This window comes from Dermacentor andersoni, chromosome 8, assembly GCF_023375885.2.
Source record: "Dermacentor andersoni chromosome 8, qqDerAnde1_hic_scaffold, whole genome shotgun sequence".
NCBI lineage: Eukaryota > Metazoa > Arthropoda > Arachnida > Ixodida > Ixodidae > Dermacentor > Dermacentor andersoni.
Window position 1 is genome coordinate 87,418,207 of NC_092821.1, and position 19,273 is coordinate 87,437,479.

Genomic DNA, 19,273 nt, shown 5'->3' on the forward strand with positions numbered 1-19,273 from the left:
GGCACGCCAAAGGGCGTAACTTTGCCTAAGAGTGTAAGAGTGTACACTCTTAGAAAAATTTACACCCTTTGGGGCTTATCTTGTCCCACAACGATAATCGTCATCTGTCTTGCCCGCGTTTCCTTTCTTTAACGCTGCGAGCCCGGTACTTCCTAGACACGAACGGCATGCGCGTTATCAGTGTGACGCAGCATTCTCGACAGGAAAGTAGCGAGCGCCGAGTTTTCATGAAAGGAAACGCAAGCGAGGCAGATGACGATTATTGTTGTGGGACAAATATACACCCCAAAGGGTGCAACCATTTTAAGAGTGTAAGAACAGTTTACACCCTTTGGCGTGCCCCTTCTGCCACACAACAATAATCGTTATCTGCCTTGATGCGTTTCCTTTGTTGAAAACGCCACGCCCGCTACTTTCCTGTCGGGAATGCAATCATTCTGATAACGCGCATGCCGTTCGTTACTGGAAAGTACTGGGCTCGCACCGTTAAAGAAAGGAAACGCATCAAGGCAGATGACGATTATCGTTGTGTGGCAGAAGGGGCACTCCAAAGGGTGTAAACTCTTCTTAGAGTGTATGAGCGTCAGCTTTGAAGCGAGTTTGTAGGTTGCGCCGCCAAGCCCATTTTCTTACTTTGTCTAATGTCCTGCCTTAATTATTGAAAGCAAAAAAACACACAAACAATTCCCCGCATCAAACTTTCTGAGCCACTACTTTCTGAAGGCTCCTCATAAAGCTAAAAGTTGCAGTACATCTTTATCTTGCCGCCCGCGTCAGCGATTGCTCCCTCCTGGTGGCAGAAATTGATCTCGAAGGCTATGCTTTCTCTGGCTGCATAAACGCCACATTTTGAACGTCTAAATTAGGCTAGCATAAATCCACGCTGCAGATGGGATGTGTAGCTATGGCGTCTATCTAATAGAATTTTTTTTTTTTTTACTTACACTGGCTAGTCAAGTGAAGGTAGCGCAGGAAGTTGCAAACCAATGGCGCTATTTTGTCTGCGACTGTCCGCGCTGATAAGGCCACGATATTGAACATTCGCTGCAGGGACGGGCAGCCAAGTGCTGGCGTGACCGCGTGTCGCCGCCGCTCACAGAGGAAGTTGAGGTAATCCTCCTAGAAGACAAAATTATCTTACCCTCAGATGGTGCCGGCCATTTCAGACTCCGTGCACCGCGCATTCGCAATGTAATTAGCTGCAGTTTATCTAGATTTGTTGCTGAAAGAAACCAGCGTTTATGTGGAGTCCAAATTTCGACGTCTATGACGTTTCCGGCAGCTCAACTCGCTTCTGCCGCATTGGACCAGCAAAAGCCATGGAGTTAATATAACCAACACAATGGCAAAAGCATAGCCTTTGAGATCCGCATTTTAAATTTAGAGGGCGCCACCTTAGGAGGCGTGTATTTGGCCACCTCCTATTGCCACAATCCAGTGCAAAAACAATATCCGCTTCCGCTTTTTTTTTTTTTTTACGCGACCTCTCGCGGCCAGTGCGACAAGTTTTCTTCGAGTCAAAATGGCGGCTGGATGTTGTGAGAAGTTATAGCTGCTCTAAATGTTTCTCGGATTCCATGCTCTTCAGGTGAGCCTGTCGCACATTTCATTTGTCGCGCGAGCTGCGTAGTAGCTCCTAGACGGCCGTCGCAGCCGTGGTGCTGTCATCGAGTGCGCGGCCCCGTCATAATGGCACGGGGAAAAGACAGTGGTTCAATGACCGAAGCCGCCGCGTCGCCAAAGAGGTTTCATTTTCGCAGTTCCCTGACACCACGAACGCCAAGCGAACGCGAGCATCTTGTAGTGTACTGGGGTTAGTGGACGAGTTTACGTAACGCCTTCCGTCATCGGTCTCTCGCCCAACGCTGCGTTTCCTGCGTGCTACGACGACGTATCCCCGGCCTCGTCTCTGGTAGTCAATCTGGCGACACGGTTTTTTTTTTCGCTGGTGGCGGCCGACTACGTCCTACGTGATCCGAATACGATATGACCGCGTCGTCACACGCCTCACGTCACTTGTCGCTCCAGTCCGCCGCCGCTGGACATCGCTACCAGAGCGTGTAACGGCGGTGCGTCGTGCAGCCTTTTTTTTTTTATTTATGCTTCCTGAACTTCGTGTCCCCTTTGGTACGCCAAAAACAACGCGCTCGTGGTGTCCCGCCGCGCCCCGTTCCAGTGAGATAACAGCCTTCCAAGCTAACCGAAACGCGCTAAATGCCGACCGACCTGACATGGTTTCTGCGGAGCCTGGTATAAATTCCAGCGACGACCTGATTGTAATTTTTTTCTTCTTTCTCTCGCCGCCGAAGGGGAAGTTCGTTAAGCATATTGGCGACCAGATCGCCTTGAAGCGGACAGGGTATGGGTTTTCTCGTGCGGGCGCACGCTGCTGCAGAAGTGATATCGTGCGCATTTGCGCGACGACTGCCCCGCCGAAGCTGCGCGCGTGCGCGCGCGTGTGTGTGTGCTGGTGAGGACGTCTGTCTTTCGGTGTTTTTGAATTTGGCAAGACTTTTTTTTTGTTCCTCTCCTTTCAGCGCGACTAGCCTCTGCCGCACAAAGCATGCTCCACTACCTCCGATAGACCCCCGCACTTCAGATTAAACGGGGGGGGGGGGGGGGGGGAACAAAAAAGTAAGCTCTGTAACGTGTGCAGCTGTTTTCTAGGGGTGGCCTCGAATGTCGCTTCAGAAATTGCGGCTCGTGACAGGATTCAGGTGGAAGAGGACGTTTTGCAAGCGTGCTTCATTGATAGGGACGTCAGGCAGGCCAGCCTCTTAGGTGTTTTAGGTATTGCCTTGGATGTTGTTGTTGTTGTTGTTGCCTTCTTATTATAAATTTCTGACGTATGCAAGCGTCTGCGTCCCTATTATCTGTGGCTTTTGGGTTCCTGCCAACTTTTCGCTTGTTTGGCATATTCGTAGAGTGTTGCACTATGCTTGACCAAATACGCTAAATGCATCCATGCTGCCCAAGCACCTGGAGCACGCTCAACATTTGTTATTTCGTACGGATGGCTGCCGTGGGTTTTTCCTGCGCGTGACACGTGAATCAACTTCACAGGCGATGAGAAGTGTTTGAAGTCTCGTTGACACCTTTGTGCGGCGAAGGGAGAGGGTAGTTCCGTGTTGACAGGAGTTCTTTTGCGTCCGCTGTTGCTGCGTTGAAGCCAGATCAGTCTTATTGATGTGTCACACGTGCGCGTGACTGTAACATGTGTACTTATATTGCATCATACGGCAAAGTGGATGTCTTTGGTTGCAATTGTCTACTTCATACTAATAGCTGGTGGCGCAGTACTTTGCTTATAGTGGTGAAAGGCTCCCTCCCCCCCCCCCCCCCATTTGTTTTTGCGGGAGGGGGAGTTCTATATCAGACTAGCTGGTCACTTAAAAGAGAAATCATGCACTAATCCAGGAGCTACATCTATGCAGAAGTAGTGCATTGTTGCAGAGTTGGGAACAGACCTTTCCTGCAGTCCTTCAAGTTTGTTGCCTGCGAGGCTCCACAGCCACAAAAATATCTGTTCATGGAGCTGCTAGTCATTTCAGTTTTGAACTGTTGCCAACTGCCTTGAAAGACAACTTGTGTTGATGGGTTCCCTTGAAAAGGAAATAGTAGGGTTCAAATAGGGAAACTTTCTTATCAAATTGAGTATGCCGATTTGAGAAAGACAACCTTTGTATATCAAATCAGTTGCCTGGTATTTTTTTCTTTCTTTCTCATTTCCAAGTCAAATTAAATACAAAGGTTATGTCAAGTCCATTTAAGCAGGATTGCTTACATTTTCTTATGTATGTAATGTCACTCAGAACAGGACTTCGGTCAACCGAGGAGCTTGTAAATTAGATACAACTTAGGAGTTGCCATATCTGGCATGCCATCCGACTGACAGTAATGAAACACAAGAACAGCCTTTTAACAGATGCACACAGTAAAATGCTGTGCTTGTTGGAAGAGCAAACTATACTAGTAGTACAGCACCACACATCGTTTTAAAGGGATGCGAACATAGTGAGATTGTCCATGAAAGAAATGGCTTTGCCTAAGTTTATAAAGTGGATTCATGAGCTGCCTGAAGGCGAGGCATGCCTCGATGAATGACTTGATATTCAGCAGGAATTGAGTGCTCTGTGTGTTTGCTCAGCAGCTGGTACCTATGCGTAGCAACTGCAGATGTCCTGCAGCAGAATCATTCGGAAGAGTCACCACTTAAATTAGCGATTCTGTTGGTAGGCTCCCATAACTTTTGTTGTCCCTACCATTTGAAGAGACACAAGCATTCAACAACTTCGAATAGTGAATTCTCAAATTGAGTATGAATCGAATAGCAATGACTTTTTGATTCGTATTCAAATTTTTTAAATAGTTGCAGACCCCTGCAAAAATTGTTGCAGCCTTGTTTTGTCGCACAGATGACGGGAAGTAGGGAACTGCAGGAGCACTTCAGCTTGAGATTTGTAAGCAGAGAATGAAGGTGTTGCAAAGGGCCATCGTTACAAGCAGCAGCTGTTAAACCACTTGGCTTGTCCAACTTCCTCATTGCTTGTCGCTCTAATTGCCTTGTTGCTGTAAGTCAGGGGGGAAAGACAGCTTCCAATGTCAGTGGCGGCACAGACGTTCAGCTTCTGTGCCTCTTTATAACTTCTTTTTATTCACACTTGCTTTAAACAGTGTAAGTATGTGGCATACTTACTGTGCCCTCCTACTTCTCTCTAGTACGAGAAAGTATGAGGTTGTTTATGAAATAACCACTGTGATGGCTCACTCGCCACAGTGTCCCACTTGGGCATGATGTCATGGGTTCAGTTGCTAGCTGCAGCTGCCTCATTTACGATTGGGGCGAGGTTCATGAATGCTCATGTACTTCAATTCGGTGCTTCAACTGGGCAGTTTTCGTACATTATACCTCACAAGTTTTTTTTATACTCGTGAAATTGCGCATTCTTTGAGAAACTGCCCATAATCTACCAACGACTTTGCAAACACTTCATGATATACCCGATTCTTGTCAGACGTGTTACACTATCTGAGCTTAGTATGTCTGTAGCCTCCACTATAACTGACAATTTAATTTTAATTGTTTACAATGTGGACGTGTACATAAGTTGCTATGAAAATAGGTTTTGGGCACCATTATCTTGTAGTCTCTGGTAGGTGGTCTTTAAGGATTACTTTTACCGTGATGGTACCACTTTCAATATCAAACATAGGGCCAAGCATTGCTGTAAAGATTTGTTGGGACTATCATTAGTGCTTTACAACCATTAGAAGAAATATTTTCGCAACTTATACACAGGCACCTAGTGTATTTGCAATGGTCATGTAGGGTAAATAGCTTTGGAGAGCCATCTACTGATGAACATACAAACACCTTTAGAACCAAGGGAATATGTAGTGGCAGCATGCTTTCTTGTGGACACGAGTTTTTAGGTTGTTGAAGAGATTTACAAGGCAGCCAACTTGGATCCTATGAAAAATAAAAGGTTCATAGTTATGGTAGGGATGAAGAATGGGAACAAACACAGACAACCACAATTAAAAGGAACACATGTATTCCTTCTCACAAATTCTACACCATCACCGAATGTAGCGTCAGTATTGCAGCTAGCCTTAAATAAAGCTCTCCGCAAGTAACTGATATCGCACGACCAACAGGGGTCGAACGAAGCATTGCGCTGTAGCTAACGTTTCAACAAAGGTATTTACGTACACATAGCTCACTCTCCCCCACCCTTAATGAGGGAGGAGAATAATCTTTTTGCATAGAGTAATGTAAGGGAAGTCGAAGTATTAGAACAAAAGGATGAGGGTTTGATCTTAAGTTGTGGTTGACAGAGCACAGGTTAGAGTACTGCTGTTGGCGCTTCCCCTACCGTGCTCTATGCACCAGCTTATCCTTCTCTTCCTCCTCACCCATTGATGGTGGAGGAGAGAGAGCATGTACGTGGGCAATGCTAAGGAAAGCAGTTACTGCGCTGGTCGAGATAGGTTCCCTGGTTGAAATATTAAGGTCCAGTGGCATTCGTTCGACTTCTGCTCATCACTTCAAGCCTCGACCTTCCTGTGAACTTCTGTATTGTTCTTGTTGTGATATGACGTGCTGTTCGTGAAGCACGCATGACATGAAGGTAAACCTAAAAATGCACTGAAGGCACACGTGCGTAAATAAAGGTACGTGAAAGTCTCGAGCACTTGTGGTCAGGCATGTCATAATGTGGGGTCATAGCTCGAAGCTTGTAGACATATGACAAATTGCCAAGACTTCTATGCTTGTCTGGCATAGAATGGGAAAGTTGACATTTTTCGACTCTACATTTGTTAAGTTCACTGCAACAGTTTTCACAGAGGCTGGCAATACACACCACATTTTCAATCCCTCCTAGCAGTACTGGAATGCGTGATGATTGATGTTGTCCATATGTTATCACAAGTAGCTACTGATAAGCTTAAGTACTGAAGTCAATTGTGTATTGTAATGCCTAGGATTCGTGCCTCATAAAGTGAGCAGCCTTGGCCATTGAAAAGGAACGCGAAAGGATGTTATCAGTGTGGGCCGAGCCGTAGACAATGTATTTGTATTATCACCCACTTTGACCTCACATAGCCGAGCTCACTTTCACGCTATCTTTTTTGTGCTGGCGGGCCACAGCTGACACATAGTTTTCCTCGCACCGCAAGAACTGCATGCTCTCCTAAGAAAACACATTCATCGCTAAGCGTTATGAACAAATTAATGAAGTCATGCTGTGGGCCAAAAAGCAATGGGGCTAATAAGGGATTCTTGGTATGGCTCCATTTCACTTATCTCCCTGTACTGTTGCACTCAGCTGACAGCAGTTGTTTTATTTTCCACAGTAGCTACACATATAAATGCTGTCAAGTTGTCCTTGTAACTGAGAGCAAATGTGGAAGCACAATAACTGACATTGAGGTCAACTGCACCCAACAGGCTTTTCTGAACTGTTGTGCAAAAAGTTACCTCCACCCGCCGTGGTTGCTCAGTGGCTATGGTGTTGGGCTGCTGAGCACGAGGCCACGGGTTCGAATCCTGGCCACGGGGGCCGCATTTCGATGGGGGCGAAATGCAAAAACACCCGTGTACTTAGATTTAGGTGCACGTTAGAGAACTGCAGGTGGTCAAAATTTCTGGAGTCCTCCGCTATGGTGTACCCCATAATCAGAAAGTGGTTTTGGCATGTAAAACCCCATAATTTAAAAAAAAAATTGCCTGCATTGCAGCATTCTTTTGTACGAAGCCCAGCCAGAAAGATATATCAGCGTCCTTGCTTGGCTAAAATTGTGGCTGTAAGCATGACCAGCCTTTGACCATTTGTGCTCACTGGTTGTCTTGTGGAAAATGCCATCATTTGTTCTAAAAGGCAGTTTTATGAATGCATGCCCCCTCTCTTTGTTTTTAATTGCAAAGCCAAACCAGCGGGCATTCGATGGAGGTACCCACTGCATTGAGATTATTTAGGATCCTTGGTGTTTGGGTAAAACCCGATAATCCCCAATTTTTGCACCCCAGACAAGCTTTATGAAAATCGGGTAAAACCTGATTGCTCCTTGTAGTTCTCATAAAGGATAATGATTAACTCTGCCCACACTGTGTGAGCGAGTGGCCAATATATCATAATAATAATACGCATATAAGAACATGACATGCACCTCCTTTTCACTTAACAATCAAGCGAAAACTGGAATGTATACAATATATTCAACATCTGCCGGCCTTGAGGGAACAAGACTTTGTAGCTAAACGACAAAACAAACTAAAGGAGGAATAGCCAAACACATCCATTGTTTTTGTTTGTGCGGTTTCTTCTAAGAGTATTAATAATATCTGCATGCCAATGAGAAAGTTTGTAGGCGAGCTTGTCACAGACTTTGCGAGCATCTTTTTTTTTTTTATTGCAGGTTCCTGTGATTTTGTTTGTTTAAATAGAATGTCTTGTGTCCAAAACAAGACGATTGTCTGTGTTAATAATTTGTGAAAATTACCACAAATATGAACTTTGATCTGCCAGTCAACTGAAACGTCGATATCTGTCTGGTTCTTGTCTTAAAGCATAACGCCCGGTTTTTCCCCGGGAATGCTTAAAAAATCAAAAGTCCTGAAAACAAAGGACCCTAAGTCCGTTCAAGAATAGTTTATCTGTTGTCTATATCGGGCAGCAATTTCATAAGCATATCACACATTTGCACGATTGTCTTGGCAGCATTTAGAGGTAGAGTTGAGGTGATGGCAATGTGAGCAATGCCCCACGACCCCAAGTAGAACTCGACAGTTTGTTCCTTTTGTTTATTGCAGCGTGTTTGCCAACTCAATCACAGCCACACTTATCAGGGAGCGTGTTTCAAGCTGCACTACACTTGAGTCGCTTTGGACTTCCTACGCATTCTTTTGCTTCGCTCTCATAAGCCGTAGTTTTAGTTCCTCTTCAGATACTGCTTCCCGCTAACTTGTGTTTAAGTTGCTTAGTAGTGGTCAGTGGCATCTTCTGTGCCAAGGATGCGTTTGGAACTTGGACAAATGTGCATTTGTGGTAGGGCGACTGTATCACACAGGGCAACATGGTCAAGGCAAGGTGAGAAAAGCACATTGCAAGGTCTCATGCAACCTCTTGTCACTATTGCGGACCTTCCAAAAAAAGATTACACGGAGATGGTGGCTTGATGCGGTTGAACAAGGGTCATCTCTGGAGCCAAGACAAGTCCTCTTGTGAAGAATTGACTCCAGAGGGGTTACCTTGTTTGACCACAGGTTATTGCCTGTAGTATACTTTGTGTGCCGAATACCAGATTTTATGGCAGACAGTCTAATCACTTGAGGTTGGTGGCGTTTATTTGTTTAAGCCTGCATTCGGTTTACTGTGTGCTTACAGACATAACTTGTATTACCAAGTGCTGAATTGTATGAGTAAACAGAGCTCAGTTTGTGCAGTGTAAAACATAGTGCAGCATACTTTCATAGCCTGTCAGGACATGCATGCTTAGCAAATTGGACACTACAAATAAGTGCCTGTGCGTTGCCGCATTGAAAAGCACTTGAAGAACAGTAGGTGTTGTACTTTTTTTCAAGTAATTTTCATCATACAACAGCACAAATGTTAACATTTAGGTAGCACTTTGATAGCAGCAACCTGCTCATGGATGATTGACATAGCAGTGTTAAAATTCCGTTAAATGCATTAGTGTCTTCAATCTTTAAGCTGACTCTGCTGTTGGGTGTTTCCTCTATGAACTTGCAGAAATTGCACAACGTTGTCGTGTAAGTAATTGCATATTGGTCAGATCAATATCAGAGAGAAGTGTAGCGGTGCGTTTCCTCCAAATTCTAAACAGACCCATTGACAAAGGGGCAATGAATGGCACATTAGAAATAGGCAAGAATTAAATACCTTACGTGTGTAATTGCAAATGCTTTTTGAAGCCTTAAGGGCATAGGTGCAACGAGTGAATAGTACATTTTATGTTTAAGACAAGCCTTGTTTGGGTTATAGTACTTCTTGATCTAGACCACCGCTGTGAATATTTTATATGTTCAAAGCAAATAGCTTTCACTTACTTTTCCACCCATTTTCGTGGAGGTCAGAAGATGGTTGTGGGTGCTAAGGGCACATGTCTCATGCAATTGAGTTGCGGGTCATGTTCATCGCCAAACGCCAACTACTACAGCTCTTTCAGATGCACAGGCTGTCCACCTATACTACAGCTGCAGGTGTGCTGGTTGGCAGCTCTGTTCTCTACGTAATTTCGCAAACAACAAATGCTACCCAAATATCCTCACTGCAACAAGTATTTGCCTTCGAGTGCATTATCTTATCAATAAAGCTAATAGCTTTATAGAAACATTCGGCTATTCTCTTGTATTGATTGTCATCATCAATGGTTTCTACACAATATTTTTTCTCTGTCCGTCATCTTTTAATCAATATGTTGTAACCGCATTGACGTGAAACATCTTTCAGTTCGTTCAGCATAGGCGGTTGCTTGCTAAAATCTCAGGTTACAAAAGCATCTAATACTTGCATGGTTCATAGCTTTGCAACCGTACTACCTGCGCATCTTATTTTGGGTATCATTGCGTAGAGGAAAATAGCCATTCCTCTATCATGCATGGGTCGTGTGCAAAGGTGGCGCTGTGGTAGGGCCATGCATGACGCAGTTAAAGCTGAATTTAGCCTCTCACTTTACAGCACATTTGTCACCAAGCGTGAGTGGTCACTCGGCCATAGTAGGTGTAATCCATCAAACTCAAACCTGTGCTTATCGGGAGTCGTAATGTTTACATTTATGCAATCTATTGGAGAAATTTGATGGTTTCTCGGCTGTAATGCTCTCACATTTGACACACATAAGGTCAGAAATGGCTTGAAGAGAATCTGGCAGCAAGACAGGGAGATGCCAATTCCTGCCCACTACCTTGGACCACGGCAGGCCCACTACGATTAGAGACCGAGCAGGATGGCAAGCTTAGAACATAGGGCCCCCACCAACTGTATCATAGGTTTAGCATGTAAGCTTTGTAACGCATGAATAATGCCACTCTGGTATTTGGCTACATCATTTCTGCACCCTAGGGCCCATACACCCTCGGGAGCATGCACAAGGCGTTTCACGTACCCCACTGCGGCTGCGTCCCTGATGTAGCCTACCCAGTAATTTTTTTGCCAATTAACTTCCCCGTCTTGTCTTTGCTCCTCTTTCCATGTCTCGCGTGGTTTCCCCCACTCCCCCCCTGTTTCCTGCTGGTCACAACAGCAGCAGCAGCAGCGTGGTCCCTGTGCAGGGAGGGTGTCCCCATGTACCAGTGCCTGAAATTTGTGGACCGATTCATCCGCAAGGACCACAAGCCCGGACTGGGCTCAGCCGGCGGCTCAGGTGAGAGGCCCGTTGCCCTGCAGTTTGCCTTGATTGCTGACAATCATGAGCGCGTATTCGTCACCATGACACTAGAGACCGTACCCTGTTTATGGGGCTGCCTTTTGTGTATCGTAGTGGCCGAAACTAACCCATTTATATAAAACAATAAATTAACTGAAATTTCAGGAGACCTTGTGTTCGTGCCACATCTACTTCGCAATTATCCTCATGTCTGTTCTCCGATTATTTAACGAACCATCCACCAATAAAGGCAGTATGTGCAGCTTACAGTACTGTGCGGGGCGTGCATTGTATTGTTGTAAGAATAATTGTATACGCGTCAACACAGAATAAAATGTTAATATATGTTATTTCGTAATGTGTTTGCAAATGTACTTTATGTTAACTGAATCACCAAAGCATCCCAAAAGGAAGTGGGTTGGTGCATAGTGAAAAGGAAACTATATAAACCAAGTTATGTTATGAGGAAACATAACTCCTAGCTGTATACTAGTGCAAACATAACACTTCGTTAATTTTTTCTCGCATAAATGTACATGGCTGCATGTGTAACCATCAGAGTTGACGAAATGAAGAGTAAACATTCCCAATTGCATTGAGTCATCACAATGAGACAAAACAGCAGTTTCTGGAAAATGTGTTAATCTGATGCTTAAGCTCTGATCCCGAATCACACCGACCTCTTCACCTGATACTAGTCCAGAAATTGTGCAGACAGTACGGCTAGGTGCCTTTCACATCGGCTTATTGCTTGATCTTTAGTTCAATGCACAGTGTGAAGCACACTTGCCTGGAGATGTTGAGCAGCTGGCTGCAGACTTTGCCAGCGTCGTCTAATGTTTGGGGGCACCTGTCGCCAACTGCTGGAAGAACTTTTGCCCATGGCGGGCGGCGCGGTCTGAGCGACGCCCATCTGTCAATGCTGGCCTGGCTTCTCTGGAAAAAAGACTAAAGCTTGGCTGTTTGTGGTCTCGGTGTCTTTCTTGAGGGCCACGGCCGAGACCGTAAACTTGCGTCTCCCCACAAGCAGTAGCCCCTGGGTTCAAGATGGAATGGTCGTGAGCGCATGAAGCGCACACGCTGCTTGGCCGATACTTCTTCCAACAAGTTGTGGCGACCAAATCAGCCCTGTCATCACACTAGACAAGTTTTATTTACACTGAACCATCGAGGGCAAACAAGTTAGGGTATCTAAAATAAACTTGTTTTGCTTCTGCATTCCACATTTCGTGTTATGTCAGCATGACTTTAGCCTGTGTTCTTAGCTAGGGGCCTGAACAATCATTGGCGACCGCATAAGTAGCAGTACAGATTTGCACTCTCAGGTTTTACTTGTAAGAGGTGTTCAGCAGAGGCTAAATAAGGGAAGCCTCAGCCTGCAGCCAAGGTTTCAGTAAGGGAAATTTGACAGTCGTCCTGGTGAAAAGAAATCCCCTTGTCTCCATGTTGGCTCAAGGCTGAGGCTTCCCTTGCTCGCCAAGTGTTTATCACTTCAAGGCTCCATCTTTCTGTGACCCCCTTCTTCTCATTTTTTTTTTATTGCGTATTTTTTCTTTCTGTAAAATGGGCAGCATATTTTGCTTTCTTTCAAAGATTTGTCCATGATAGTACATAGTTCATCCTTCTTGCCTCATGAAGATTGTGATGGCCTGTCCTGAGGCCTTGGCAATGCCATGCACATTGCCACAGTGAATTTGTGCTGCATGAATGTGGTGCAGCATTCGCACTCTTCATGGCAGGGCAAGGTCAAGTTGAAAAGAACATGCTGCTCAATTGCTGGACTTAGTTGCAAAAGCACATGACCACAAAGAAACGAACACGTAAGCGATTCTAGTGCTGTGCTGTCTCAATTTGTGGAAACATACATGTTCCACGTCATCTGCTATGGGCAGTCCAAACCTTGCAACAGATGCACATGTGGAGTTTTTCTTCGTTTCACTGTTGCTGTAATTTCTACTGCTGCGGTATTCCACAATGTCTATGGTGAGATGACATTAAACGAGTCTTAGCATTAAGAAAATGCAGCAGATTAGAACAGTCTTCACACACAAACTTAGGACTCTGTCATACACGTTGTGTGGCTTAGCTGCTGTTGGAAACAAAGAAAACAGCACAGTAGTGCAGGTATACAAAAGAGTATTTATTGCTTCTTTAATGCAAGAATGCGAGCTAGCCAATACACATACAAGGAATCGTTCCTCAATGAAACATGTTGAGGAATAGAGGAAGTCTAACTCGCAAAGCAAGGATGCCGTGCGACTGTTTGCTCATTCCCAAAGAACAAGTAATTTGCAGGTGCGATCCCACAAATGAAGGCACTTGCAAGCAGTTGTTATCGCCAATGCCACTGGACAGTCCTACTACAAAGAGCCCCAACAAGCGTGCAGTCAGTCTGTACATGCCGTGTCCCACATATCAAGAAGATGAAGCAACCTCCTCATGCCTGAGTTATCCACACCGTCAGGTATCACTAGCATCGAAACAATCACGCCATCTCTCGTCATAGCTGCATAACTGCGACAGCAGCTTCCGCTGTTGCATGTGTCATCCGGGGGGAGCCAAACGTATGTAGATGTGGGAGTCGTGTGGGGAAACACGAACGTCGGGGGACCTGAGAGTGTTGAACATTTCCACAGCATATTTACTAACGAGCCCGGTCTGTGCACTTCTATATTGGTTTCTGCTGCCCATACCGACTCATTCTATTAAAAAGTTACGCAACACTTCTCTCTCTGCAGCACTGATTAACAACCACAGCAACATGTGGTCTGCTGCACATAGCGTGTTCAGCCAAATGCGCGAGTGCCACAAAGTTGCAAAGGATTAAAGACTTGTTGAGAAGAGGGTTGAAGGTAGTTTGAGCTGTACAGTCACAGATGAGAGTACCGCATTTCCCGTACCAATGCACAGAGTGCAGTCAAATTGAGTTGCAGTGTCTCGCAAAGCAATCTACCGTCGCACGTGGCATTCAACATTGTGTGTGATGTCTATTGCTTTCCAGAATGATTCTCAGAATTTTCAGCCGGAAGGCATCATTCGGTTAGGGGAAGAAAAACAAAACAAGATGAGTAAGCATTTAAACGGAAGAAAGTCCACTGCGCTTCTCTTTGACGTCTTTTGTTTATTCCTGAGGTTGCTCACGGTCTCAGCTCGAGCATCCTTTTGCGCGCACTGCAGGTGGACCAGCAGGTGCGGGGCAGGTGTACCACGAGCGCCAGGTGAAGGAGCTGTGCGCCCTGCATGCGCTCAACAACCTGTTCCAGGACGGTCAGGCATTCACCAAGGGCTCGCTCGACGACATCTGCCACAGGTTGTGCGTGACGCCCACCGCACTCCTAGTTCAGCAAACAGACTTTCGCACCTGGCCATTCGTGTCTGTTGCATGCTTGGTGTTTTTAAAGGGTCCCTCATCAGGCCGCATTGGAAATCTAGTTATATGAGGTCTGTCTAAAATGTAACGGGACCGCTGGTTCTGGTGTGTGGTCTGTGAGTGAAATAAGGGGAAGTGGATGAGTGTGGGTGAAGTGTGTGGAGATCACATGCACAGAAGAAAAGGGAGTTAGCCTGGAGGAGTACTGCTTTAGAGGGGACACCATGTAGTTTGCCACTGGGCAAAGAAATAAATTGTCAGTGACACCAATCTCATTACTTGTCAGCCAAACCTTTAGATTTGAACATGTAAAGCACTGTCCAGGCAATGTCCTACTGCTGGAAGTTTAAAAAAGGTTTGATAGTAGTTAAAATACTGTTAAGCCTCAGTGTAATGAAATCAATAAAATTGGCACTTTAATTTTTATAACAAAATGTCACTATACTGAAATTCAACCATTTATGCAAGTAAGTACAGTCCCCAATGGAATTTTCTTGTACAGGAAAGGCCACTAGGTTTCTGAATTATCGGGCAAATTAAAAAAGCCAATTTCACTGGCAAAAAAAAAATTCATTTTGTTGAAGCAACCAAAGGTACGGTTTCATGCTGTGTCAGCGATAGCTTCACATCAGCAGTACAAAGCGCAGCCTGCTAAGATTTTGCATCAACTCCGCCGCCGTGGCTGATGCTGTCCCCACAGTGAGACAACGCTATCATGAAGCGTGCGGACAGAGGGCAGCAAACACTTCATCTGCCCCTCGCTTCAACGCATCTCCAAAACTCGAGATTACGCGACCTCCAGCACTAAATGGCGTAGGAAGATAGTACACATGAAACCATGGCCATGTTGGCATGCCTTATCTTTGCACCCACCACAGATTACCATAGTTACTCTGGAGGAGTGTTGCTTTAGCGGGGACACCATGTAGTTTGCCGTTGGGCGCACGAGTCGCGTATGTGCTTGGCCGCACTGACAGCCATGCGAAGCCACAGCCGGGTTAAAAGAGGAGAGATGCAAGCTCAATTTTCCCCCCACCACCACCAGCTACGTCACAACTCGTGGTTAGTTGACCTGCAACAATTAATAGGGATGTCTATTCGGATGAAGACTTGCATTTAGAGACAGTAGTTTGCATCATTACCCTGGTATTTCTTTGCAGTGGCAGTGAAGCTTCGTCATTTTTAAATCGTTTGTAATCATACTTCTTTATATTGAGGTTTGAAATGTGTTGTGTGTTATGAACAAGAATATATAAAAAGTTATGTTGCTTTATACTTCATTATATCAAGAATTTCGTTATGTTGTTTGTGTCGAGGTTTGGCTGTTTAAGCAAATGAAATGGCATACGAGGAGGCAAGCTACCCTCCCTCAGCAGGCGTTCTCTCCCTTTGCCTCAACCAGTGCCCAAAGCCGACATTGCTTTCCTGTGCTCCTGGGCTCCACCCCTATCTCTTTATTACAATTCTGTTACAAGCAGACACATGCAGAACGGACTACATCGCTACATGCCTGAGCTATACATAACATCACATTGCGAAAATTGCCATAGCACACTAGACGTACATCACTTGCTCTGGCCATGGGGTCGGACCCACGCAAACAAGAATCAAGACTCAGCCAGGCTACGAGAAGCATTATGCAGCACGGACCTGGCGGAGCAGCTCTGGGCCGTCCAACGAGCCCATGATGCTTCCAGGGAGTTACAACTCCCGGTCCCAACGCGGGAGTAGCCCACTCTACGGGGCCTTGTGCGCCCCGTAGCTCGCAAGACCTTTCACTAGAGTTATTCCATCCATCCATCCATCAAGGTATGTTTGTGCTGCTGCTGTGCTGTCACGGTATCGATGCACATGCATAGCTCGCACATGGAGGCTTAGATGTTCTCCAGAGAGACGCAGTATGTTTGGCTGCAAAAGTGACGAAGCCAAGTGGTCGCACCATCGCGCTTTGGTCAGTCAGCTCTGCTGGAGCCAGGGCAGCGTTCTGGCTTCCGCTGCTGGCATGAACCTTGTGCGCATACAGCTCCTGCACAGGAGCTGTGTTGCATACACAGGCACTGGTGCGTACACTGGTCTGAGCAGAACAGACAGTAAACGACTAAGTCTATATAATCCCCGCACTGACAAATGCCAACGGTTTTCCATCATTCTCATGCACCACCAAGAGGCGATGCCTCTAATGCCGCTGCCGGCATTCCTCATTGCGACACGCCTGGCTTCTGCAGGAGTGCTGCTCCTGCTGCGCTGTAGCAGTTCCCTCTCGTACTGTGTCAAGCCGTGTCGCCTCTGCATATTGCTTGAACACCGTGCAAGGAGCTCGAGCGCAGCATTAAACTTTGTGATCACTTCCGTCGTTTGACCTTTGGGTAGGAGTGTCACTTTTGTCACGGCCCCCCGACCTCCCGTGCCTCTTTTTTACGCTCCCCTTGTTTCCTTGCTGCGCGGTGCATTTCCGAAGGCGGTTCTATGCACTCTGCCTTTGACAGGAATTTGGGAGTTGTTCGCGCAGCAGAGGTTGTGCATGGGACGCACAATTGCCATAGCACACTACGTCACCCGCTTGCCATCCTATTGGCTCCTTTGAGGACAAGAGCTTGCATACTTTTTTTTTTTTTAATTCTCAGCTGGTGTTGCAATCGAGACATCTTGGCATGCCTTGCAAACAATCTTTGCCACGTGATCTGGGCAGTGTAATTGTCAGGTGCTAGTGCCCAGACGTGGTGAGGGGCCCTTTAAGGAGGAGCTCTGCTGTGTGTGTGATGTGGATGCATGTGTGTGCATGCATGCAGCAGTTGATGAGACTTGCACCCCATATGCATTTTCATGGGCTGAATGAAAACATTTTCTTGTAAAACATGTAATAGTGCTGTGGCTTGGACTAATTGATACATAATTATAGATGCAATGGTGCAGAATAGACAAAGACAGAAAAGGACAAAGAATGTGCCCCACAAGTGGGAATTTCCTGCTGATTCATTAAAGAACGGATCATGATCCATTGTCCAAATCGCCCAACTAGCCCGACTGTTCTGTTTTATTCCTGCTAACTCATAGGTGGATGTTATCATACCTACTGAAAAAAATTTTAATGTGTTCTGCTGCTGTCTGTTTCTATTGATGCTGAGGTTGCAAGAAATGTGTTCAAACATAAATTTCTGCATATATAGTAATTGTCACTTGGAAGGGCTAGTATAATCGGATCTGTCACTGGCTGGTAGCTTACAAAGCGTCCTTGAGCTCTCCTGCATAACCATACCGACCAGAGATCACAGTTTCGAGTTCATTTGCAGAGGCATGACATTCCATAGGTTATGGTCTCTGGCCACCTCTTTGACAGTACGCAAAATGCTTCTAACTAGCGGTGTTTGTTCTACAAAGGTGATGCATTGGTGTCCTTCTCCTTTTCTTCCTTTCTTTTTTTTTCCCCCCCATTGTGCAGCCTGTCACCCGACCACCTCGTCAACCCGCACAAGAGCATGCTAGGCCTAGGAAACTACGATGTCAACGTCATAATGTCCGCCCTGCAGCTACGCGGATACGAGGCCATCTGGTTCGACAAGCGCAAGTGCGTGCTGTTTTGCCATTATCGATCGCCTGCGTGGTTTTACAGGGACAATAAAGGGCAAATATGAAGTCATGCTAAAGTGATGGATTAGAGCTCGAGAATCTATAAGGCGTCAGTATTATCGCAACCATAGCCTTAGTAATCAAGAAATTGAGGTGAATGCAGGACACAGTTAGACTCTCACGGGACATTCAGTTACTTGCCCGATGACGAAGGTACTCCTCATTTAAATTCTGACACCAGTACTCAACCACTCCTTATGAAACCATCATTGTATTTCATTAGAAGACAAAAGAAAACTGCTCTCAGTGCAATGTCTATTGCACACAGTGATGCTTCTAACAATTGTAACACAGCGATGCTTTTGATCTCGTAATTATTGTTCGAGTATTTTTGCAGCAGCTTGTCCATTGTGCTGACAAACAAGATGGTGCCCACCGGACGTGTTCTAGGAACCTGCAACGTAATTTTTGCCGTTGGAGCATATAAAACCTGAACAAAATATGTGATTTAACAAAGTTACTCACAGCCAAAATGAGTTTTTCTTTAGAGGGGCGATTTTTTTCGTGACTTGTGTGGGAACAAAGGACAAAAAGGAACGTCAAATGAACGCATACAAACCCGTATCGTGCAGCTTGGGCTTTTGTCTTCGGTTATCAAACGGATGGAACGTTGGGCTTACGTATGGTTTCCCTGAGCAGCTTATACCTAATATCCCGTCTACAAGGGCACAGCCTCGGTAGCTGATGACTGTCCATGGTACGTTCCCGAGTTGACTTTGTTGTGTCAAGGTTCGGCTGTATGTTATTGTGACAAGTTTGACCTGTAGTTTAACGCACTGTAAGACTATCTTTATTTATGTACTACATATTTGTGCACTGATAAATTTCGTTGTGTATTCCCTCTTTATTATGGGCCTCCCAGAGGCTGACATTATTGCGCAAATATTGTTCTGGGCTGTGCGTTGTCACTGCGGGACATTACTTACTGCGGGACACTGCAGGACGTTATAAGCTTTGCACTGAGATAAGGTGCATTTTATACAGTGGCCGCTGCTTATATCCGCCGAAACACTTCGATGCATGCACCAAAACCTAATAGTCGGCAATTTTGAATTCAGAATTTCCGGTCACAACTCTGCCAATTCCTGTTGCTCTTGATACGTCCCCATCTTGCCGTTCTAATCCCCCGTCGGTGTGCTTACGACTGGCAGGGATCCGTCATGCATTGACCTCAACAAAATTGTGGGCTTCATCCTGAACGTGCCGAGCGAGATGAAGTTCGGCTTCCTCCAGTTTCCCCTCAGCCGGAAGCACTGGATTGCCGTGCGCGAGATCAACGGCACTTTCTACAACCTCGACTCGAAGCTTGAGGCACCAATCCCCATTGGCAAGGTTGGTTTCCACCAGCTCTACTTCTTAGGTGGTGCTCAAATAACGATGTTCTTT

At 45.7% G+C, this 19,273-nt stretch overlaps 1 protein-coding gene across 4 annotated transcripts in view; it reads left to right on the forward strand.

Moving 5' to 3' along the window:
- The first annotated feature begins 461 nt into the window (after window positions 1–461).
- Window positions 462–19,273, forward strand: part of LOC126529390 (josephin-1-like) — a 30,130-nt gene continuing 11,318 nt past the window's right edge. Inside the window, exons 1-5 of one of the 4 annotated variants that reach the window (XM_050176988.3) lie at window positions 462–1,588; window positions 10,768–10,887; window positions 14,068–14,200; window positions 17,700–17,825; window positions 19,039–19,219. In XM_050176988.3, the coding sequence (XP_050032945.1) occupies window positions 10,809–10,887; window positions 14,068–14,200; window positions 17,700–17,825; window positions 19,039–19,219 (519 nt within the window). In that variant the 5' untranslated portion in view covers window positions 462–1,588; window positions 10,768–10,808. Of the gene's footprint in view, window positions 1,589–10,767; window positions 10,888–13,894; window positions 13,959–14,067; window positions 14,204–17,699; window positions 17,826–19,038; window positions 19,220–19,273 lie in introns of those variants that run through there. The other 3 variants (XM_050176986.3, XM_050176985.3, XM_072289815.1) reach the window with 3 other exon arrangements.